This window comes from Kogia breviceps, chromosome 2, assembly GCF_026419965.1.
Source record: "Kogia breviceps isolate mKogBre1 chromosome 2, mKogBre1 haplotype 1, whole genome shotgun sequence".
NCBI lineage: Eukaryota > Metazoa > Chordata > Mammalia > Artiodactyla > Physeteridae > Kogia > Kogia breviceps.
This window is the reverse complement of record NC_081311.1, coordinates 200990001-201013064: the sequence shown is the minus strand read 5'-3', so window position 1 is coordinate 201013064 and position 23064 is coordinate 200990001. Positions and strand designations below refer to the sequence as shown.

Sequence of the window (23064 nt, the reverse complement as noted above, 5' to 3'; positions counted from 1 at the left end):
TCACTGACTCAGAGCACCTGCACTGAGGCATCTCTTCAGGTTTCCTATGTGCCATCTTAGCTGGGGGGACACAATCTCCCTGTCCGGGCCCCACCCCAGACTCGCCAGCCACCTGGAGGAGGGGGTTCAGTCCTGTGTCCGAGACTCAAGAGGGAAGAGAACTGGGGTCTGATCAGTCCTCGAGGCCTTCAGGTGGCCCAGCGCCTACCCAGGTGCCAAGGGCAGAGTGCTTTAGATGGCACTCCCAGTTTGACCAGCCTTTTGGAGCCACCCACCCCCCACCAGGCCGGTGGGGCTGGAGTCAGAAGACCTTCAAGAGGACCGTGTGTGGGCACCCACACTAGCCTGCCCTAGGCACCCACAGGCAGGTCTACCAGCCACCTGCACACTCAGGGTAAGTTAACATCAGGTGGCTTCTCGCCCTCCTGGTCCCCTGGACTTGGGTGAGCAGGGACTGGGTCTCATCCCTTCTCTCCTGGGTACCTCCCAGCGGCCAGTTCTGCACACAGAAGGGGTGGAATGGGGTAGTCCTGCAGGTCCAGAGGAGCTGTTATCACTTCTGCCCACGCCCCCGGGGGGGCGGTGCCTTCCATCCCACATTTTTGTAAGGAACCAACACAAGCCAGTCTTACGGGAGCACACAGACAGACCTGTTCTACAGTATTAAAGGCAGCCCACCAAGGCATTTGTGAACTGTGAGGGCCACAGGGGTCGTCTCCACTCTCCACCCTGTCCCCGTCCTGCAGAGGACAGTGCCTTCAGTGCTGGGGGACGGGGGCACTGCCTTGCTGACAAAGGTCCAGGGTGGCTGCAGTGTGGTCCTCCTCTCATCCCACCCCAAACCACTTAGGGGAGAGGATCCTGAAAGCCGGGACTGCTAGAGGCTGGGGTTTCACCCATAGGAATTTTCATACACCAGCCTTTTGACGATCAAATGCTGGCTGGCTTGGGTGGGCTGATGCAGCTGACACTCCGCCTGCACCCCAGCTTGCCCCTGATGCACATGGACTAGGTACCCCTACTCAAGTGCGCTGGCACTGGGAGGGGAGTGGGTCCCTGGCCTCACTTGCCAGTGGGTGGACATTGAGGCAGGAGGGCTTCCAGGAAGCCTGTGGTGTTCAGATGGGGGCTGTGTTGTCCCTGGGTCAGAGGTCCTAGGGATACCTGGGCTTCTGGTGGCAGCCAAAGTTGGATGGTTCTCAGAATGGAGCTGGTGGGACAAAAGGCTGATGTGACCCACAGATGTCCTTCAGCCTGGACCAGGCTCTGACATCCTGGCAGCCCTGTCACCCAGGGACAGGTCAGCAGGTGAGGGGGTGTGCCAGCAAGGGTGTCATGACCACACAGGGTAAAAATGTGGCTCAGGTCCTGGCTCCTGATCTCCTAGCTGGGCAAACCTGAGGTTACAGATGGAGCCACTGGAGCCTCAGCTGCCACGTGGAGGCAACAGCAGGAGCTTGTTTATGGGGTTGATGAAAAAGTGACACGAGCTATTAGGGGCTTGTGGGGAGTTAAGTGGCAGCTGGCAAGCCTTCCAAAAATGTGCGAAAGTCGGGTTAGCCACGAAGAGTTGCATCTGGGTTATGACGAGGGCTGTGGCTCTTGGACATGGGGGCTGCTGATTGGTGACGTCGCACTGGGCTGGGTGATGACCTGCAGGGCGTGGTGTATGCTCTGAGCCAGGGGCCATCACAGCTGGAAGCCCAGATGTGCAAGAGGGTTGAGGAGGAGGAAGACCCTTTCACAACCGCCCCAGTGCCTCACTCACAGAGTGTGAGCTTCCCATCCCCACAACTTTGGGCTCTGCTGGGTCAGAGGTCTTCATCTGCAGGTAGGATGCTTCCATCTGGGGACACACCTGGACGGGAGGCTGAGACACCACTTAACCATTTGGGGCTCCACAAGCCTCAAATCAGGAGTTGCTCTGCTGGGTGAGGTGACTGATCCTGACTTTTCTTTTTTTCTTCTTTTTTGGCTGTACCATGCAGCTTGCAGGATCTTGGTTCCCTGACCAGGGATTGAACCTGGGTCCCAGGAGTGAAGGCACCAACTCCTAGCCACTGGACCGCCAGGGAATTCCCTGATCCTGACTTTCAAGGGGCAGCAGGGCTTTGCTGCTGCTCAGGGGGACCAGGAGGCGTATGCTGGAACTCAGGGCATTCTCCCGACGCCTCCCAGTACTCTCTGGTCGTATGGCAGAGGTCACAGAGGCCACAGCGCCACTGCAGGCAGGACCACTCAGGGCTCTTCAGGATGAAGGCTCCAGACACCCAACTAGGAAAGACCAGGACCTGAGGTATCGGCTGAGGGTCAAGGAAAACGATAAACATCAACTACAGTATTTTCTTCATAACCTTGTTATGTATATATTTGTACATTAACCAGGGATATTATCTGTAACTCATATGTGTTACCCAATTTTTCCTTTACTCTTTGCCCACTATCTTATTTAAGGAGTGCTGTTGGTGATTAATTTTCTAGTATAGTCTTTAGGCTGTAGTGTGTCCAAGCAGAGTGCCTCTGAACCAGAAGAGGAATCAACAAGCTCAGACACATGGGTGGTCATTGCATTGTTGACATGACCTTGGCTGCAGGATGTTAGGCTGGGACTCATTGCTGTTGCTGAAACTGGGAGGCCAGTAAGGTAGGAGGTGGGTACGGACACTGAGATCCCCAAGGGTGCCCACATTGGGTGGTCTGTCACACAGCCTCGAACCCTCACTATGTGTCACAGCAGCTGCAAGTCTGGAAACTGGGCCCTCACCAGCTGGATCCCACGTTGCGTTTCGTGATGGGACCAGTGTGAGGTTTGGGGAAGCCACTGTGACTTGAGCAGGTGGCAGGCATGAGGTTCTGCCGGCAGCCCCCCAGAAGTCGCCCACATCAGAGTGGAAGGCAGCCAGGAACAAGGTGGCGGGTCTCCATGACTCCTGTACTTCCCCATCTCCTGACCTTGGCTCCCTGGCCTCCATCTCTCTGTAGTAAATGTGTTTCTGGCTAAAATCCGTCAAGTGGTTTTGATACTCCTGACCAAGCTCTGTCTAATAAACCTCCTGACCAGGGGAGGAACGGTTCTCAGTTCTCTCCTCGGTGGACACACCCCTGCCCTACCGTCAAGGGGGGGGACAGAGACCTTTAGGAAGTTGCAGAAAATAAAAAATACGTGGGACGTGAGGCAGGAGAGGACAGACCATCCTCCCGTCAGTGCATGAACTACCTCTTCCGACCCCGAGGCTGCAGGAAACTCCAAGCGCTCCGCTTTGGGGTTGGGCCGTCCTCAAGGGCTGACCCATTAGGGCTCAGTCGGGCCCGAGGGCTCCCCGGGCAGGCGGGAGCACGACTGCAGGACCTCCTCGTACTTCTGGAGCTGGGACCAGAAGCCCGGGTTGGGTTCGGCCACCGGGCGGGCGCTCTTCACAATCTGCAAACGAGAGGCTTTGGCTAGACACCGCGCAGCGTTGCCTGCGAGCCCCTCGGGCATCCCCAACGCCCGGAGGCCCCGCCCCTGCCTAGAGCCTCGCCCCGACCAGAACGCCCCGCCCCTTCCCGCCGGAAAAGTCCCGCCCTACCTGGAAGGCCCGCTCCCGCGTGACGCCGCGGTGACGCATGAGGTAGGCGGTGCAGACGGCGGCCGAGCGGCTGCGGCCGTTCTTGCAGTACACGAGGCAGGCTCCACCGGCGCGCACCGCGGCCTCCATGGCGGCACAGGTAGGCTCCAGGTGCGCCAGCAGGTCCTCATCCGGGTCGTCGAATACGGGCACACGCAGCTCGGTCACGCCGGGCGCGCGGGGGCCGGGCTGCTGGCGCGAAACGTTGACGCACAGGGTGACGCCCGCGCGCTCTAGCAGCTCCGGGGCGCCCGCGGCCTTCGCGCTCCCGAGGAAGAGCGAGGGGGCGACGCGCACGAACGGCGGCGGGGCGGCCTTAGCGGCCCCTCCGCATCCGGCTCGTTCCGCATCCATTTCTGGCTCTCGGGCCCCCATCCCGGGTGTCTATTTTGGGCCATCGGGAGGCCGGCCGGGCGCTCCTCCCCCTCCCGGGGAGGGCCTTGTAGTGGTTGTGCACGAGCGGGCATGGCCGAAGCCCTGGCCGCCTCCTCATTGGCCAGGTCTAAACGGGAGAGGCCTCCTTTGATTGGCTGGCCTGGTGGCCATCGGAAGAGTCTGATTGGCCGCAGTGAGGTGGGCGGGTTCGGGTTGCTAGGAGGAATGGGCCTCCCCTCGCTGGATACCAGAGCCCCGCAGGTTGCAAGCTGGGAGGTTGGGAGTAGCTGGTGCCTGTCCCTGCGAACGTGGAGGTTTCCAGCTGGGCGGGGCTCGGGGAGGTGCGCTTCTCAAGCTGTGGCTGATGTGCAGAGGAGCAGGCGACCCTGTTACAGATTCTCATCTGGGCACTGACCAGTATCCTCCACATCGTTTTGTAGGTAGGCTCCTTAATAACTGTTTCTTTTATAACCTCATTGTCAGGTGAGGTGCCCTTTAGTATAGCTTTATGTATATTCTGTTTTGTTATTTGTTTTCTAATAAATCACCCTTTGTAGTTTCTGCATTTTATTTTCCCTTTTATAGTAAAACATGGTTCATATAAAATAAAGCTACTTACCGTTAGCTTTTCATCATTTTTTCATAGACCAATATTTTTGTTTTTATTTTTCTCAATTTTCTTTTTGCGTTATAACTGTAACTTTAAATAATTAATACCATTTAATTACACAGTTGCCATGTAAGAAGCCCTCTTCAATAGATTTTTTTGAGGTCCAGTGTCTTTCAGGGGCTGGTTTCAGAGAAGAGTTAACTGTCTTCCAGTCCTGCATGCATCTCGTTATTGCTATTTCAATTCTATTCTAATAACATGAAAACATTTTTTTCTGGTTCATCTGCATCATTTACTTAAGATTTGCAATCTGTTCTATCAGAAATTATTCTCCAGTACACCCATGCCCCGCCCCCCCCCCCAAGAGTACTCAATAAACCTGACAAAATGAACCTGTACAGTCTCTCTGGGTGACCTTGATTCTCCCCGTTCTAGCCAAAGCCACCAAGCATTGGTAACTGTCAGATCTTTTTTGCTACCTGGGGCTCTCCCTTGAGCTAAAGATTCAAATGTTGGTGTGTAACCAGGTCTTCACTGGTCTTCACAGGTCCAGACATCACCTACGTAGAGGCCTTCTCAGCATCCATTTCCCTCTTCTGTGGCCTAAGGAAGGATTCTGACTTTCCTGGGATGGGATTACCATTTTCTCCAGAGTTCACGGGAGCCATTCAAGTAGGTGGAGATTTCCTGTCCCCCAGCTCCAGAATCGGGCTTCTGATTACGTCTAGTCAATGACGCCTATACCCCCATGATTGCTTCAGGAAAGGGCTTGGGCTGCCATATGAACCAAAGAGGAGAGAGGGGCTTGGAAACCTCTGTCCTCTCCTTATGACCACAAAGGAAGCCAACCTTGGTTGGAAGCACAGCTGAAGAAATGGTCCTCGAAGATATTGTTGGGCCACTGAATCAAACCAAACCTGAAGAGCCTCCAACTTCTGGACTGTTTGGTTTCCTGAGCCATCCAATCACCCTTTACTGTTGGATATTTGAGGTGGATTTTCTGTTCTAAGGCCTCTTAACTGATAACCTCATACTCTTTCATCACATTGAGTTAATGAATCGGTAACAAGTCATCCTGAGTATCTCAAATCCATTCTCTCCACCTTGATTGCTATGTTTACTTGGGCCACCCTCTTCTGGGCTTGGCACCAGTCTCCTGAGGGGAGCCTTCCAGCCTTCCTCACTGTAGCCGGAACATGCTTTATAAAGGAGTGCTTTTCTGAATGTTGGTCCTGACTCAGCCAGTTGTGATCCGTTAGTGGGTTGTGAAATCAATTTTGTGGGTTATGACCTATGTTTTTAGTAAAATGGTATAGAAAAGAATAGACTACATGAAAATATTAGGGTGCGTGCATGTAGCAGAGTGAGTTTTTCCTCATAATTTTTTGAGGTATGTTTATACTGGCTCATGATATGAAATGGGGTATTACAATGGGTCCCAGGCAAAAAGTCTTGAAACCCCTCAGAGCACACATCTGACTGCACTGCCCTCCTGTTTAAAAATGTCTTGCTGCTTCTGCTTTTAACCTGGCATTCAAGGCCCCTCCTGCTTTGTCCATCATCCTTTCTGTTCCCTTGTCACCTACAGATTGGCACTGACCATCTACCTCTACAAGGATTAAATTATGAGCTACTGCAGCTGCTGACCTTCAACACCTCCTGACAGGAATTCAGGGCAGAGAACAGGAACGTGGCACTCTGTACTCTAGGAAAAACTGGCAGAACAGTTCTTCAGATGGTTAGATAGTCTCAGGAGAAGATGTTATGAGCTCAATTCTTGTATCTCCTCATATCTAGAGAAGCACTAAAATCCTTCATGGTGATGTCTGCTCCTCGTGGCTAGCAGGAACCTTCTGCAAAAAATACGTGCTTGATTGCGTGGACTCCCCCTTCACCAAAATCACATACATACTGACCTCCCCGCTACCTATTCAGAGCAGTTTCTCCGAGCTATCTGAAATGCTACCTCCTGGGGTATTGTCCTCATTTTGCCTCCCCAAAAACTTAACTCATAATTCTCAGGTTGTGCTTTTTCTTCTTGCAGTAGCCACCACCTGCCCACCACACCATGGCCCAGGGGTTTTCAAAGCGTGGTCCAAATTTCAGCAGCATCAGCAGCATCTGGGAACTTGGTAGCAATGCACATTCTCAGGAGTCTACTACTCAGGACCTGCTGAACCAGAAACCCTGGGAGTGAGACACAGGAAGTTCTGTGTTACCGTGCCCTCCATGTGATTCTGATAAAAGATAAAAACCTTACCATCATTTAGTTGATCTAAAAAGTCATTTAAAGCAAGATTTTTACCCACTCCCTTAAAGATTGTATTTTGACCTACTACCTGTCATGTATATCCACTCACTTTCCTCTGATGAGTCATGATCACACATATACAGCCACTGACTTTTCCCTGTGGGTCAGCTGAGGCGTTACTCATAGTGGCACTCGGTGCCCGGCCATGACTTCCAGTTTCACTTGCTTTCCTTCATGTGAACTTAAAAGCACTTGAGAAGCGATCAGCCAGTAGAATCCTTTTGGAATTTTTAAAAATATTTTTTTACTCACAAATCTTTTACAGTGTCTCACATGCATCTAATTTGATGGCACTTTTTAAGTGGCTTTTGTTGACTTTTCAAAGCCTTCAACTGAATTTTAATAGAAATGCCACTCTTCTTCCCCATGCACACGTCGTTAGCCATATTTCACTAAATTTCATAACTATAATAGGTTCAGCCGGTATTTTCAGATTTGCAAACACCATCACTGGTCATTTGAACAGCTAACTTGCTGAAAGCCAGTCGTCCTAAAGGTCAGTTTGCTGAACTACTAATTTGCTGATTTTTACCAAGTTTATTCACCAAAAACTTTAAAAACTGATATTCTTGAATATTGTCGAAGAATATTAATACATTTTTCCTATGAAAACATTCTTTTGGAATATACTCTTCAGCATCATTGCAGGACTTGTATCAGTTTGGGAAATACAGCTTTTTAATCTTTGTATGCCTGGTTTTTAAAGATACCAGTGCATATATTCTTAGGAACATAAGCAGAATTTCAGCATTTCATATTGCATTTTTTTCCAGTTTATAGAATTTTCCAGAACACCTTTTTTTGGCCACATGTTAGCAATTAGAATTGTTTTGCCAGCCTCAGGAAGTTGTCAGATTTGCTGAAACAAATAGTTTTAGCTGCTGTTCTGTTCAGTCAGTCTTTTATTCTGGGTGATAATGTGAGTTTCCTAGAGTCAATGTAACAAAGCATTACAACAAACCCATAGGCTGAAAACAATGGAAGTGTAGTGTATACTGCCCTCTGTGTTTGTGTCTCCAAACCTCCCTCTCCTTGTAAGGACACTGGTTATTTGGTTTGGGGCACTCCCGAATCTAGTCTGACCTCGTCACTTGATTGCATCTGTAAAGACACTGTTTCTGTATAAGGTCATTCACAGGAGTTAGGACTTCAACTTATCTTTTTTGGGGTGTGGGGGGGTAGGCACTGCTCAACTCATAGTAGGTGGGATGGTTTAACGGGAAGTTTTAGCTGACCGCTTTTATTTTAAAGACAGCATGGTTTGTCTCCGCTTAGCTTTGCAAGCTGCAGTTGGAGCAAAGCAAAGACGGGACCTGAGGGGAAAGGATAAGAGGTAGAGAGGGGATCTAGGAATCAAGGTGGTACTGGGGGGCTGAGAGGGGAGCAAGGGAGAAGGAAGAGGTGAATTGGGAGACAGATCGCAGGGTGGAGGAAGTGCCCCTGGGATCCTGGCACAGCTGCCTTCTTCCAACCACTCCAGCTTGTGGGGGAGGGTCTGGTCATCAGGTTTTCTTATCCCTTTCCCCTGTTCCCAGGGGCAGTCTGTGTCGAGAACCCCAGCCCCTGCACCTCCAGAGAGCCCCTCCCCGTGCTCTCTCCGGGAAGCTGCAACTGCTTCAGTGGCAGAAAGGCCTCATGCTCTTTCCCACCCTTGTGTTTTTGCACGTACTAGTCCAGTGCCCTGAAATGCGCTCTAGAGCTCTTCTGTTGAGAGAGCTCCTACTCATCCTCTGAAACCCTACTTAGGAATCTTCTCCCCATAAAGGTTTCCCCAGTGACCCCTCGGTCCAGACAGCTAACCCTTCTCTCCCAGTGACCCTCGGCTCCTCCCGCATCTTGTTCCCCAACCAGGCCGTGAGCTCCTGCTCTGTGCCTTCCACAAACACTAACTGAACGGAAACGACCGACTTTGGAGTCAGGCAGGGCTTGATCAAGTATTGGCCTTACCGCGTCCTAGCACGTGACCGTGGACAAGTTAATTTACTCCCTTGTGCCTCAGTGTCCTCAGGTGTCACACGGGGCCTCTGCGCTCTTGCCGGGGGGCGTTGGGAGCTTTTGGCGCTATCTCTCCCCCGGGGAGCCCCTGACCCAGAGGCTGACCCGCCATCCTCTGCTTGACCACGAGATGGGTGTCCGAGGTGGAGACCGCCGGCCCAGGCTCAGCAAGCCGGGTGTGAGGGCCTCCGCGGGGCACCGGTCGCAGGCCGGGGGGTTGGGGGCGGGCGACCGTGGGCCCTGTGAGGTCGCAGAGCGGAGCCCCCTGCCCTACCCGGGACGCCAGGGGGTGTGGGCGGGGCCGTGGGTGTGGGCGGGGCCGGGCGCGGCCGGGCGCGGGGCTTGGCCGGAACCCAGAGCCGCCTGGGGCACGTGTCGGCGGGCCGGTCTCCAGGGAAACCAGGCTCTGGTGCACCCTGAGCTGTGCCGAGTGGAGGCTGGCCAGTGGGCTGCGCTGCGTTTGCCACAGCCCTGCGTGGACCCTGTGCGGTCGGTGAGAGCTCTCTGAGCTTCGATGCGGCCCCGCGGCAGGGGGATGAGTGGGGACGTCCCCAAGCTGCGTGCAGGCGGCGGTGGGGGGTCTGTCCGTGGGCCCAATGCCACCTGGGTCTGGCCCGCTGTTCTCCCTGGGAGGGGAGCAGAGCAGATTTGGGACCCGACGTGCGTGAGAGGGTGTGAGTGTGGGGTTGCGTGGGGACCGAGTCCTCGCCGCCCTGGCTCCCGAGGCCCGCGGGGGAAGGAGGAGCCTGCTGTCTGTGTCCCCAAAACGTGGACCTACTTTAAGGTCGCAGGAGGGTAGCCCAGACCGTGTTTCCTGTGGTTCCAGGGACACCCTCGGGGCGCTGGAGGAGGTTTCCCTGGGCGGTTCCAACAGGATCAGGGCGTCCGCTGTGTTAGGGGAGAGGGCCTTGTTCCTCTGAGGCCCATGGTGCTGTGGGTGGGTCCGGGGGCGCCTGCCGGGAACCCTGAGGGCGAATGTGGGTCCCCGGCTTTGCTTCCATGTTCGGAGAGGAGAGACATGGAAGATCGTTATTCCTCAATCTCATATTATGAAATTCCAAATGCTGGCAGTTCTGAAAACCAGGTGGAGGAGGGGGGCAGTGTGTCTGCTGCTGCCGGGGCCCGGGAGAGCTCCACGCTCGGCACCAAAAGGTGTGGGAACCCTCCCCACGGTTGTTCCTTCTCAGGGTGTGGGGATCTGTCCTGGCCCCTCTCCTTGGCTTGTAGATGGCTGTCTGCTCTCTGTGTCTTCTCATCATCTTCTCTCTGTGTGTCTCCCTGTGTCCAAACTTGCCCCTTGTATAAGGACGTCAGTCACATTCATGACCTCATGGGAGCTTGGTCGCCTTTGTGAAGATGCTGTCTTCAGATACAGGCACACAGTCAGGTCTGGGGACTTAGAACTCCCAACGTATGAATTTGGGTGGGGGGAGGGGGAGAGGAACACAATGCAGCCCATGACTACAGGTAAGAAAAAGAAAACCAAACCAGTCCTGAGCCCCGGACTTTACCATTGTCGCGTGTGGGTCTCCATCCTTCCCGGCTTCTTCCTACAGACAAATAACGATGCGGCGAAGAAAGATACTTGTGTCTGCAGCAGGCGAACCCCTTCTTCGTTGGGCAGGGGCTTTGTTAAGCCTCTGTGGCTCATGGCTGGCATTTGAGGCTGGTGGGGGCTCAGTCTGAGGGTTCCCGTGCGTGAGCAGCCCAGCCAGGCCATCAGCCTGACGGTGGCCCAGGTCTCTAGGCCAGAGACACCCCGGCGCAGCCTCCCCCAGAGAGCCCTTTAGAGTTGGGGAGGAGGTGGGTGTTGGTGTGAGTGGGCGAGAGGTGGGTCTACGTTTAAGTCAGTGCTTTCAGCTAGCAAGAGCAGGAGAGAAGCAAACCTACCCTGGCATGTGCTCTGCCCCCTTGCTGTGCCCCTGCCCATCCTGGCATCCTCCCAGCAGTCTGTCCATCTTGCTAGTCAGCTCGCTGTCCCTCAAGCTGCTCTCAGACCCCTCCCCTGGCCCAAAGCTCCCTGTCCTTGTCCAGATGGAGTGTCCAGCCAAGGAGAGAGGCCAGGGGAGGGGTGCACTCTGGGCTGGGGGAGGAGACAAGGTCCCCCAGTGCACGGTTGGGGTGGGGCAGCCATTGGGCTCCAGGCAGTGGAGCTGGCCTGGGCTGGAGAGGGCTGCCTGGCCCGGGCTCCAGGGCACTGCAGCCGTTACCCTTGTCAGACAGACACGGCTGCACACTTAGTGCACTTTCCACTTCTGTGTGACCCTGAGCAAGCACGGTGCCCCTGGTGCCTCAGTTTCCCTCTCTGGAGGACAGGGAGAGCTACGCAGTCGGCCTCGGGGGTTGCTGCTTGAAATAAGATGGTGTGTGGTGCTCGGTACCCAGTGACCCTAAGACCTTCAGCCAGCATCGGTCTCCTCTCCCCCACTCTTCACCTTCCTGGATTCATCCCGGAGGCCCCAGAGGGGGAAGAGGAGGAGCCTGAGGGTCCGCTTTGGGAGCAGGACCTGAAGGAGAGCTACGTCGAGCTCTTCCAGGGTGCGCGGGAGTGGCAGGACGGCTGTGTCTACCGAGGAGAGTTCGGGCTGGGCGTGAAGCTGGGGTGCGGAGGGTTCTCCTGGCCCACGGGCGAGGTACGTAGCTCCTGGCGCTTCCCTCTCTTCCCCCGGCTCCGCCAGCCGTGGCCTGTCTCTCTGCTTTTAAGAGGCACGTGCTGTGAACTTGTAGATCCACCGATGGGAAGGATGCTAGGCCAGTGTCCTTCCTATTTGAGAAACACCCAGAGAGGCTTCTGAGATCACGTCCGAGGTTTGCCTGGGTGTCCGCAGGCTGCAGCTCGGGAAACTGTGACTTCAGAAGATAAATTCTTATTCTAGGCAAATATTTTAAAATTGCGAATTGCTGTCGTGAGCTGTGTATTTGTATTGATGAAATTGCCTTGTATTTAAGCTCAAACAGAAAAAATGGCTCTTCCTAAAAGTGAAAGTGCACTTGTGCGCCCCTGCAGCAGGCGGTGTCAGGACCTCGGTGGGGACTCTGAGGGGCCCGTGGCAGAAGCTGTTGGCGCCACCTGGCGTCCCCGGGAGGGCGGAGCAGCCATGCGTGTGGCAAACCTGGGGCTGTGCCGCGGACGGGGGCTTAGTGCGCCTCCCCCAGCGGGAAACTGGCTTCTGAACGCTTCCCAACAATGCGTCGAATCCCTGCCAGCTGCACGTGCGCCGGTGGAGGATTCTGCCCTGCTTGCAGGGTTGTGTGGTTCAGTGGAGACTTCAGTGCATGTTTTGCTTGCAGATAATGAAAACCGTCCGGAGGCACTGTAGGGGTGTGTGCATTTGGGGGGTTGGAAAAGCATCAGAGGGCAGGACAGCTGGCGCTGGAGCTCTTCTGGGAAGCAGGCGCTGCCTGGCACGACCTCCTAGGGGCTGTGTAGGGTCCTGGCTCTGCCCCTCTCTCTTCCAGGCTTGGTTCTGCCTCTGGGGCCCCGGTTCACCTGGTTTAGGTGCCCAAGGCTGGGGGACTTCGCCCAGCCCCTCACCTCCTGCACTTAGTCTCCCTAGTTCAGGGGAGAGCGGGGCAGGGAGGCGAGCGGGGGTCTTGGGATGGAGCCCGGGGAGCTGTGGGGGTAGGGAAGGGAGGGGGCAGCAGGAGCCGCTGCGGGCAGAGGCGGAGCTTCTGGGCCCCCAGCCCAGTCCCACCTGGAATGCGCCCCCAGCTGGGAGGCCGGGGCCTGAGCCTGTGCCTGTGCCGAGCTTCTGCCGCAGAGCGCACGGCATCATGACCCCGATGACCCAAGCGCCGATTTTTGTTCAGCCTCAGTTTCTTCAGTCCTTGGCTAGTTCCTCTTTTACCCAACACCGTGGTGTCCAGTGGCCAGACGGCCCACGTTCCCAGCTGCGGTCGGTTGGGGCCCACTGACCGGTCCTCCTGGCCCCAGGTCCTCGCCGCGCAGGGAGAGCACGGCAGGTGGCACATCAGCTTTGTCACTGCCTGGGGGGACGTCTGGGTCCGCCGAGCAGATGCTCCTGCAGCCACGGCAGCCCCCGGCCCAGAGAGGCCAGCAGGGCGAGAGGGCGTGCAGGCCGAGAGCAGCGGCTTTAAGCGTGTCAGCTGTCTTTGAGGGACGGGCCCAAGCGCATCAGTCTGGCTGCTCAGATGAGGCTCCGGCTGTGTGTGGAGGCAGGATGGAGAGGCTCCTCCAAAGCTGCGCCCTCCTGGGAGTGGACAGAAACCCTCTCTCCTGCGGGCCACCCTGAGGAGCCCCCGGGGGGTTGGATTCTCCTTACAGTTCTACACAAATGGTCTGCAACGTCGGACTTTTTTTCAGTTGGGGGGGGTAGACTCTGATAGGCCGCCCCCAAAGCACACGAATGGAATGAATGCGGGCAGCAGATGGGCCGTCCCCCGCCCGGTGCCCCACTGCTCACTGTGTCCCTGCACTGGCCAGGAGGGGTAACTGGCAGGACCAGGCGCCCCCACAGGAGACTGAAAAGGACCCTTGTAGGCTGCTGTAACTGGCAAGTCCACCTTCAGGGGTCACGTAGCCTCAGGCTTGGCTGGATCCAGGGGTTCCAGCGACTCGATCAGGCCCTCTCTCTCCCATCTCCACGTGGGCGGCCAAGTTTGACCTTCTGCCATCAGGCAGAAGGGGGTGGCGTCGGTGTCACGCCTTCCTGCAAGAGAGAAAGGGCTCTAGTGGGGACACCGGTGAGACCTGGGGCTGCGGCCCGTGGCCAAACCCAAATCAAGGCTGGAGGCAGGGCTTGGGAGCCCTTCTCTTGGCCAGGCCTGGTCACGTGTGCCAGGGGCTGGCGTCAGTCCTCCGGCACCCTGTGGGGACTCGTCTCCGTCACCAGAGGCAGAGAAGGGGCGCTAAGCAGGCCGCAGTCACCGTCCCGCGGGCGCACGGTGGCCTGAGGGCCCAGCCCTTCCGCTTCCGGCGGGGAAGGCGGCTGTCTGACTCGCAGGAGAGTCAAGCCTGGTGACTGAAAAGTGCTCGGAGTGGACACGGCGCTCTGTTTTCCTCCTGGGGCCCCAGTGCCACACTCCCCGCCACCCCCGCCGCGGCCCGGGGCTCGGGCCCGGAGCACAGACGGCCCACGTCCATGGCCTCAGGCTCGAGCAGTCTTAAGTCAGGGCCACACCGGCGACCCCGGGGCTAGCGGTCCCCCACTCGCCGGGCCAGCCTGCTGCCAGGGACCTGAGCGGGGGCGATGGGGTGAGAGCGGAGCCCGGCCTGGGGCTCCCGAGTGGAGACGGCTCCCGCCCAAACCAGGCGGTGCCGACACCTCCCCAGACTCCCCGGCCTGAGCCGGGCAGGAGGGAGCGTGGCCATCGGGGGCCGAGCGCCTGGCACCCGCTCTGCGTGATTCGGGTGACGCCTGGCACTCGAGGGGGGCCTGGTGGCCCGGCCCCCTGTGAGCCCAGGGCAGCCCCGCAGTCCCCGCTCACTGCAGCCCAGGCCTGGAGGCTCAGCTGTGAGGGCGTTCTGGAAGGTTCTGGGCCGGTGCGGGGCGGCTCCTCCAACAGAGCCGCTACGGAGCTCTCTGTTCACAGTCCTACCACGGGCACTTCTGCCGGGACCACCGCCACGGCCTGGGCACCTACGTGTGGCCGGATGGCTCCAGCTCCACTGGCCTGCTTTACCTCGGCGCCTGTGAGGGCTACGGCCCCACGTGCCTGAAGGAGAGGCTCTTCCAGGTGAGGGGACGGCCCTGGTGTTCAGGCCACCGGACAGCAGCACAGGCGTTTGAGGAGAAGTAGCTTTCTTGGTCTTAGTGAGTATAATAGTATCGTCACAAGGCACAGTCATAAGGTGCGTGAAAAGAAAATGGAAACAACAGGAGAAGAAAACGAAAGCTGGTCACTGCCCTGCTACCCGGAGCAGGGCTGGGCTAGCAGCACGTCGTGTATCCTTAGCTTAAACAGTAGACGCACTGAAAATATTTACCTTTTTACACATAAACTGGCTCAGTCTACACTTATTGTTTTGAAACTTGCCCTTTTTCCTGGAGAAGATTCCTGGTTTTGCAAATAGAGATACCTCCCCCGACCCCATCTTATTCATTCCAATAAAAGCCACCCACTTTAGCATACAGTTCTGGAAGTTTTTTGTTTTTTTTTTTTGGTACGCGGGCCTCTCACTGTTGTGGCCTCTCCCGTTGCGGGGCACAGGCTCCGGACGCGCAGGCTCAGCGGCCACGGCTCACGGGCCCAGCCGCTCCGCGGCACGTGGGATCCTCCCAGACCGGGGCACGAACCCGTGTCCCCTGCATCGGCAGGCGGACTCCCAACCGCTGTGCCACCAGGGAAGCCCGCATTAACTGTGGATGTTGGGAGGCAGGCCTTTTGACCGGGACACGATAGCTTACTTGGTGGGCGTCTCAAATTGCGTATCATCTACCTTTTTGCTGGAAATGTAGACTGACTTGAAGTCTACAAAGCCTGCAGCTAAAAGTTTTATCAGTAGACTCAAGAGCTTCCTGCTGCTGCTTCCTAATGTCACAAGACCACAGTCCCCTCTCCTTGTGGATGTTTCCATGGAAGTTCATCTGTCTCAATGCTATTGTTTTACCCTGAATCAGAATGGCTGACTTCATTCCTTGTCATGAAATACTCTCAGGCATTAAGACAACTTACATGTTCAGAGGCGATTTGATTCATGAACTCCCAGACCAGATCATGTAGACTTCGATTTGTGCCATGAGAAAAACCTCATTGCTTTACTTCAGAGTCGACTTAAGGACCAGCTGTCCGCAGCTACTTTAATGAATGCACTGGTTAAATGTTGGAAATGTTTCTTTACATCTTTGTCTCTTATCTTCTAGACTAATAGTGATTATATGACTCTGTGTATAAATCAGTCTGTAAATCACCAAACAAGGCCTATGTCTGGTTACTCTGTCCTGCTCACCCTCAACAAACAAAATCTGATGACTAGCCTGCTTGTATATACAACTGTTATCTGTAAAGAAGAAATTATCTACAAGCTCAGTTCTTCTACTGTCTTCAAAATGTCAGCTCGGGGGCTTCCTGGGGCTTCCCTGGTGGCGCAGGGGTTGAGAATCTGCCTGCCAATGCAGGGGACACGGGTTCGAGCCCTGGTCTGGGAGGATCCCACGTGCCGCGGAGCAACTGGGCCCGTGAGCCACAATTACTGAGACTGCGCCTGGAGCCTGTGCTCCGCAACGGGAGAGGCCGCGACAGTGAGAGGCCCCCGCTTGCCACAACTGGAGAAAGCCCTCGTGCAGAAACGAGAACCCAACACAGCCATAAATAAATAAATAAATTTAAAATGTCAGCTCGATTTTCTTTTTCTCCTATTCTTGCCCAAAAGAGACATTGATCTACACTGCCAGTCCTTCTCTTTAATCCTGTCAAAATGAGGGACTAAAGGTAAAGATGATCATCTGTTCAAGAGTGTGATGGACACTGTGTGTAAGAATTGATGGTGGAAAAAGTGTAAAACTCAAACCTAGTATCTTACTATCTCCAGGCCTCAGATCTCATCTTTCAGCAGCGCCATTCAACCAGTCTGAGGCCTTCACTTGTTGATGAGATGATTCTCAGAGTTGGGCTGAGTTACAGAAGATGGAGACTTGATTACCAAAGAAAGTAGGGCCAACTTTGATGAACCTTTCTCTCCTAACCCTATCGCTCCCAGACGTAGAATGGACTTCTAAACAGAGCCTCAAGTCTGGATTAAGGAGATAGCCTTCTCCTGTGCTGAAGGTTCTTGGGCAGATGAGCAGGAAAATGAAAGTTGCTGTACCTGACTGGCCCTTTAAGATCAGAAAATTGTATCCAGTTAATCCACAAACCCTATGGATTAACCCTGGAGTACTCAGGGTTAAAACTAATTTACAGAGCTTTGATATTAAACTGCCTGTTCTTCTAGATCATAGCCTGGCTATTGATATGGCTGGCCCTGCTGAAAGTACCTTACCTACTTGCCCATTTACCTGACTCAGCCCTTGCCTGCTTTTTTGACATGGCTGCGGTCAGACTGGCTGTCTTGAGAAGACTACAGCTGATCTCGGTCTTTCTTATACCCAGTTCCACCAAGGGGTTCTGAACAGAAGCAGTCCGCACCTCACGCACCAGGACTTAATGTTCACAACACGAAGGACTGTGCTGTATACTCCTTGACCAGCAGCTTTCTGGTTTTTGTTTTTTTTACTTGCTGAGTAAGCCTCTATGCCTATATATATTAGATCATTTTCAGCACTCGGGACCCTTTCTACCAGATCTGAAGGAGTAGAGCAGATTGAAATCACTGTCCACTCCTCTCTTCTACAGTAATACAGAGATGAATCTGATTTACCAGTACTCACAGAAATGTACCAGTTCAACTTGGCAAAAGACTTAAAGGAACATAAGAAAACTTTTCTGCTGAACTTAAAATTTACCACTGACTTGATGAGAATCACAGAACTCTTTGCCAGTGGGAGGCTGGTTGTTCCTGCTTCCTGTCAGCAAGACAGTTGGGCTCTCAAAGTCATGACCACTGAGTTTACTTACGTTGAAACTCTATGGTATGATCCAGAGTATGCTATTGGACGTGATTATTACATTGAAATGGATTACAAGCCTGAGTAGAAGACAAACTTGCTCCTCACGATTTTTTCCAGAATACATTGATTGTCAAGGAAGGAACCAATGCCAGCTGTTACCATTCAACTGTATGAGCAGAGATGAAACCTTTTCAATATCTGGTCTTACCAGTGACCAGATCCAACAGCACAGTCCATCTCCTTGACCATAGTGATTGGTTCAGGAATGGTCATGTACTTCAAGTTGGTCCAGTGATACCCAACCCTAAGAGTTGTAGTGAACTGTGGAGGAGAAGCTCAGAAGCTCTACTAAGGTTGCTTAGCTCTGTAGGATGAAAAGCTCAAAGCAACAGGGCCCACCATATCAAATGAGCCAGTCAAAGAATGAAGCCAGTACAGAGGAAAGCAGAGCCAAACGATGGAGAGACTCGAGTCCTGGTGACAACGTTTGTGCCCCTGGATCCAACCATGCCCGAAGCTAGTATATCCCCTGGACTTTTCCGTTATGTGAACCAAAAAACACCCTTCTTTGCTTTAAAAAAAAAAAAATCCTTCATCAGCTCTTCGGTGACCTTGACGTAGTTTGTCCAAGAAAGGCAAGATAACATGATCTTCCCCCTTTCTTTATTTCAGGGTAATACATTGATTTCCTAACAGTCTTCAATGGTGATCAATGGGGGTTGGGTTTTTTTAGTATCTTTGTCAACTCCTGGATGTTAACATGCGTGACATGTTTCTGTCCATTGCAGTCATTATGTTTTTGGGTTTTTTTTTCATTATGCTTTTTGATGCCCAGGGCCCGTCTGTGGTCAGGGAGAGCCTCTTTAGTTCTTGCAATTCTGACTCAACTCCAGCATGCTTTGGTAGCTTTCTTGCCCCCCTGCTCTGCAAGGAGTTCTGGGCTCATTCAGACGCTTCCTGCCCTGCACCCGGGAGAGCCTGGCTCCTTTAGTGGGACGTGATAGTTAGAAACCACGGTCTGTGTGCTCATCACTACTGCATTGGTTGGTTATTATTTTTAGGCCTTTTCAATAACAGATCTGGAAAACACCCCTAGAAAAAATTTTTTTCATGGATTATTTATTTATAACATTTTTTCTTTTCTTTTTAAAAACATTTAAAATCGAATGATTTTTTAAATTCCACAGTGCTTTACAATTTTCAGAAGTTTCACACATGTGATTTCATATAATCCCACTATAACCCTTTTTGTGGTCCCCCCATCCCTCTCCCCACTGGTAACCACTAGTTTGTTCTCTGTACCTGTGAGTCTGCTTCTCTTTTGTTCAAAAAGATACTTTTTTAAATGAGAAAAGACACTATCAGTTCACACTGATATCTCAGGGTTTACACAACAGCTGTGGTATTGTATTTGCCTATCTTTTCTCTTAGTCTTAACAATCTTTGTTTAAAACCATAACAAGATTTCCTATGGACTTTATCTCAGAACATACGTATAATAGCTTCAGAATAAGAGCACAGCATTATTACCACCATTATGACGGCTGAAAACAGTTCCAGGTTCCTTTGCGGTTACCCCACCACCTGGATACAGAGCTACATTCACTTGCTTTATTTTGCATTCTATTTTTAAAGTCTTGTTTTAGTTTTGCTTTGTGATTATGGAAAAATATGACGTTTTTTCCAAGTCAAATCCGGCAAGCAGGGTCCACCCTGAGGAGTCTCTTCTCTTCCTTCTTGACCCCTCCCTGGTCCTTGGTGATCACCCTTGTAGTTTTATCTTTGTGTTTACAGGCGATGGGCAAACATGCACACGTGATCCACCCCGTCCTCCACCTGCCGCTACACCTGGTCCCAGAGGCAGCCTCGCCCTGTCCCAGAGATTCCGGAAGGACTGACGACCCGGGACTTCCCTGAGTCTCTGGTGCAGCCTTCCTCACTGAGGGTTCCATGTTTATGCCGGTGATCTTTGGGATGCATTCCTAGAAGTGGGATTGTTTGGTCAAAAAGAAAATGCATATATATATTTTTAATGTCTTTATTGGAGTATAATTGCTTTTCAATGGTGTGTTAGTTTCTGCTTTACAACAAAGTGAATCAGTTATACATAGACATATGTTCCCATATCTCTTCCCTCTTGCGTCTCCCTCCCTCCCACCCTCCCTATCCCACCCCTCTAGGTGGTCACAAACCACCCAGCTGATCTCCTTGTGCCATGTGGCTGCTTCCCACTAGCTATCCACCCTATGTTTGGTAGTGTATATATGTCCCTACCACTCTCTCACTTTGTCACAGCTTACCCTTCCCCCTCCCCGTATCCTCAAGTCCATGCTCTAGTAGGGCTGTGTTTTATTCATTCCCGTCCTACCCCTAGGCTCTTCATGACATTTTTTTTCCTTAGATTCCATATATATGTGTTAGCATACGGTAGTTGTATTTCTCCTTCTGACTTACTTCACTCTGTATGACAGACTCCAGGTCCATCCACCTCACTACAAATAACTCAAGTTTCATTTCTTTTTATGGCTGAGTAATATTCCATTGTATATATGTGCCACATCTTCTTTATCCATTCATCTGTTTATGGACACTTAGGTTGCTTCCATGTCCTGGCTATTGTAAATAGAGCTGCAATGAACATTTTGGTATATGACTCTTTTTTTTTTTTTTTTTTTGTGGTACGCGGGCCTCTCACTGTTGTGGCCTCTCCCGTTGCGGAGTACAGGCTCCGGACGCGCAGGCTCAGCGGCCATGGCTCACGGGCCCAGCCGCTCCGCGGCATGTGGGATCTTCCCGGACCGGGGCACGAACCCGCGTCCCCTGCATCGGCAGGCAGATTCTCAACCACTGCGCCACCAGGGAAGCCCTATGACTCTTTTTGAATTATGGTTTTCTCAGGGTATATGCCCAGTAGTGGGATTGCTGGGTCATGTGGTAGTTCTATTTGTAATTTTTTAAGGAACCTCCATACTGTTCTCCATAGTGGCTGTATCAATTTACATTCCCACCAACAGTGCAAGAGGGTTCCCTTTTCTCCACACCCTCTCCAGCATTTATTGTTTGTAGATTTTTTGATGTTGACCATTCTGACCAGTGTGAGATGATGTCTCATTGTAGTTTTGATTCACATTTCTCTAATGATTAATGATGTTGAGCATTCTTTCATGTGTTTGTTGGCAATCTGTATATCTTTTTTGGAGAAATGTCTATTTAGGTCTTCTGCGCATTTTTGGATTGGGTTGTTATTTTGTTATTGAGCTGCATGAGTTGCTTATAAATTTTGGAGATTAATCCTTTGTCAGTTGCTTCATTTGCAAATGTTTTCTCCCATTCTGAGGGTTGTCTTTTCGTCTTATGTTTTCCTTTGCTGTGCAAAAGTTTTTAAGTTGGGTTTCCCCGGTGGCGTAGTGGTTGAGGGTCCGCCTGCCGATGCAGGGGACACGGGTTCGTGCCCCAGTCCGGGAGGATCCCACATGCAGCGGAGCGCCTGGGCCCTTGAGCCATGGCCGCTGGGCCTGCGCGTCCGGAGCCTGTGCTCCGCAACGGGAGAGGCCCGCGTGAGAGGGCCGCGTACCGCAAAAAAAAAAAAAAAAAAAAAAAAAAAAAAAAAAAAAAAAAAAGTTTTTAAGTTTCATTAGGTCCCATTTGTTTATTTTTGTTTTTATTTCCATTTCTCTAGGAGATAGGTCAAAAAGGATATTGCTGTGATTTATGTCATAGAGTGTTCTGCCTATGTTTTCCTCTAAGAGTTTGATAGTGTCTGGCCTTACATTTAGGTCTTTAATCCATTTTGAGCTTATTTTTGTGTATGGTGTTAGGGAGTGTTCTAATTTCATACTTTTACATGTACCTGTCCAGTTTTCCCAGCACCACTTATTGAAGAGGCTGTCTTTCCTCCAATGTATATTCTTGCCTCCTTTATCAAAGATAAGGTGACCATATGTGCGTGGGTTTATCTCTGGGCTTTCTATCCTGTTCCATTGATCTATATTTCTGTTTTTGTGCCAGTAACATACTGTCTTGATTACTGTAGCTTTGTAGTATAGTCTCAAGTCAGGGAGCCTGATTCCTCCAGCTCCATTTTTCGTTCTCAAGATTGCTTTGGCTATTCAGGGTCTTTTGTGTTTCCATACAAATTGTGAAATTTTTTGTTCTAGTTCTGTAAAAAATGCCAGTGGTAGTTTGATAGGGATTGCATCGAATCTGTAGATTGCTTTGGGTAGTAGAGTCATTTTCACAACGTTGATTCTTCCAATCCAAGAACATGGTATATCTCTCCATCTATTTGTATCATCTTTAATTTCTTTCATCAATGTCTTATAATTTTCTGCGTACAGGTCTTGTGTCTCCCTAGGTAGGTTTATTCCTTGATATTTTATTCTTTTTGTTGCAGTGGTAAATGGGAGTGTTTTCTTAATTTTACTCTCAGATTTTTCATCATTAGTGTATAAGAATGCCAGAGATTTCTGTGCATTAATTTTGTATCCTGCTACTTTACCAAATTCATTGATTAGCTCTAGTAGTTTTCTGGTAGCATCTTTAGGATTCTGTATGTATAGTATCATGTCATCTGCAAACAGTGACAGCTTTACTTCTTCTTTTCCTATTTGGATTCCTTTTATTTATTTTTCTTCTCTGATTGCTGTGGCTAGAACTTCCAAAACTATGTTGAATAAGAGTGGTGAGAGTGGGCAACCTTGTCTTGTTCCTGATCTTAGTGGAAATGGTTTCAGTTTTTCACCATTGAGGACGATGTTGGCTGTGGGTTTGTCATATATGGCCTTTGTCCATTTCTTCCAGGTTGTTCATTTTATTGGCATAGAGTTGCTTGTAGTAATCTCTCATCATCGTTTGTATTTCTGCAGTGTCTGTTGTTACTTCTCCTTTTTCATTTCTAATTCTACTGATTTGAGTCTTCTCCCTTTTTTTCTTGATGAGTCTGGCTAATGGTTTATCAATTTTGTTTATCTTCTCAAAGAACCAGCTTTTACTTTTATTGATCTTTGCTATTGTTTCCTTCATTTCTTTTTCATTTATTTCTGATCTGATCTTTATGATTTCTTTCCTTCTGCTAAATTTGGGTTTTTTTTGTTCTTCTTTCTCTAATTGCTTTAGTTGCAAGTTTAGGTTGTTTATTTGAGATGTTTCCTGTTTCTTAAGGTAGGATTGTATTGCTATAAATGTCTCTCTTAGAACTGCTTTTGCTGTATCCCATAGGTTTTGGGTCGTCGTGTCTCCATTGTCATTTGTTTCTAGGTATTTTTTGATTTCCCCTTTGATTTCTTCAGTGATCACTTCGTTATTAAGTAGTGTATTGTTTAGCCTCCATGTGTTTGTATTTTTTACAGATCTTTTCCTGTAATTGATATCTAGTCTCATAGCATTGTGGTCAGAAAAGATACTTGATATGATTTCAATTTTCTTAAATTTACCAAGGCTAGATTTGTGACCCAAGATATGATGTTGCTCCAGCCTGAGGCGCGCCGTGCGTTCTCTCGGGGGAAGTTGTCCCTGGATCACGGGACCCTGGCGGTGGCGGGCTGCACAGGCTCCCGGGAGGGGAGGTGTGGCCAGTGACCTGCGCTCGCACACAGGCTTCTTGGTGGCGGCAGCAGCGGCCTTAGCGTCTCATGCCCGTCTCCGGGGTCCGCGCTG

At 51.7% G+C, this 23064-nt stretch overlaps 2 protein-coding genes and 1 long non-coding RNA gene across 3 annotated transcripts in view; 2 read left to right on the top strand and 1 right to left on the bottom strand.

Moving 5' to 3' along the window:
• Positions 1-383: 383 nt before the first annotated feature.
• Positions 384-4107, bottom strand: DUSP28 (dual specificity phosphatase 28). The gene is made up of 2 exons (XM_059053742.2): positions 3570-4107; positions 384-3421 (listed from the first exon to the last, which is right to left on the bottom strand). The coding sequence occupies exons 1-2, from the start codon at positions 3981-3983 to the stop codon at positions 3293-3295; spliced, it is 543 nt and encodes a 180-aa protein (XP_058909725.1). The 5' UTR covers positions 3984-4107; the 3' UTR covers positions 384-3292.
• Positions 3561-5817, top strand: LOC131750811 (uncharacterized). Its single transcript, XR_009333982.2, has 2 exons — positions 3561-3708; positions 5141-5817. It is a non-coding gene; the product is annotated as an uncharacterized lncRNA (long non-coding RNA).
• Positions 5818-11167: 5350 nt separating this feature from the next.
• The window catches only part of ANKMY1 (ankyrin repeat and MYND domain containing 1), a 21747-nt gene continuing 9850 nt past the window's right edge, over positions 11168-23064 (top strand). The window contains 2 exon segments of the mRNA XM_067023488.1: positions 11168-11532; positions 14453-14596. Of these exon segments, the coding sequence (XP_066879589.1) occupies positions 11260-11532; positions 14453-14596 (417 nt within the window). The 5' untranslated portion in view covers positions 11168-11259.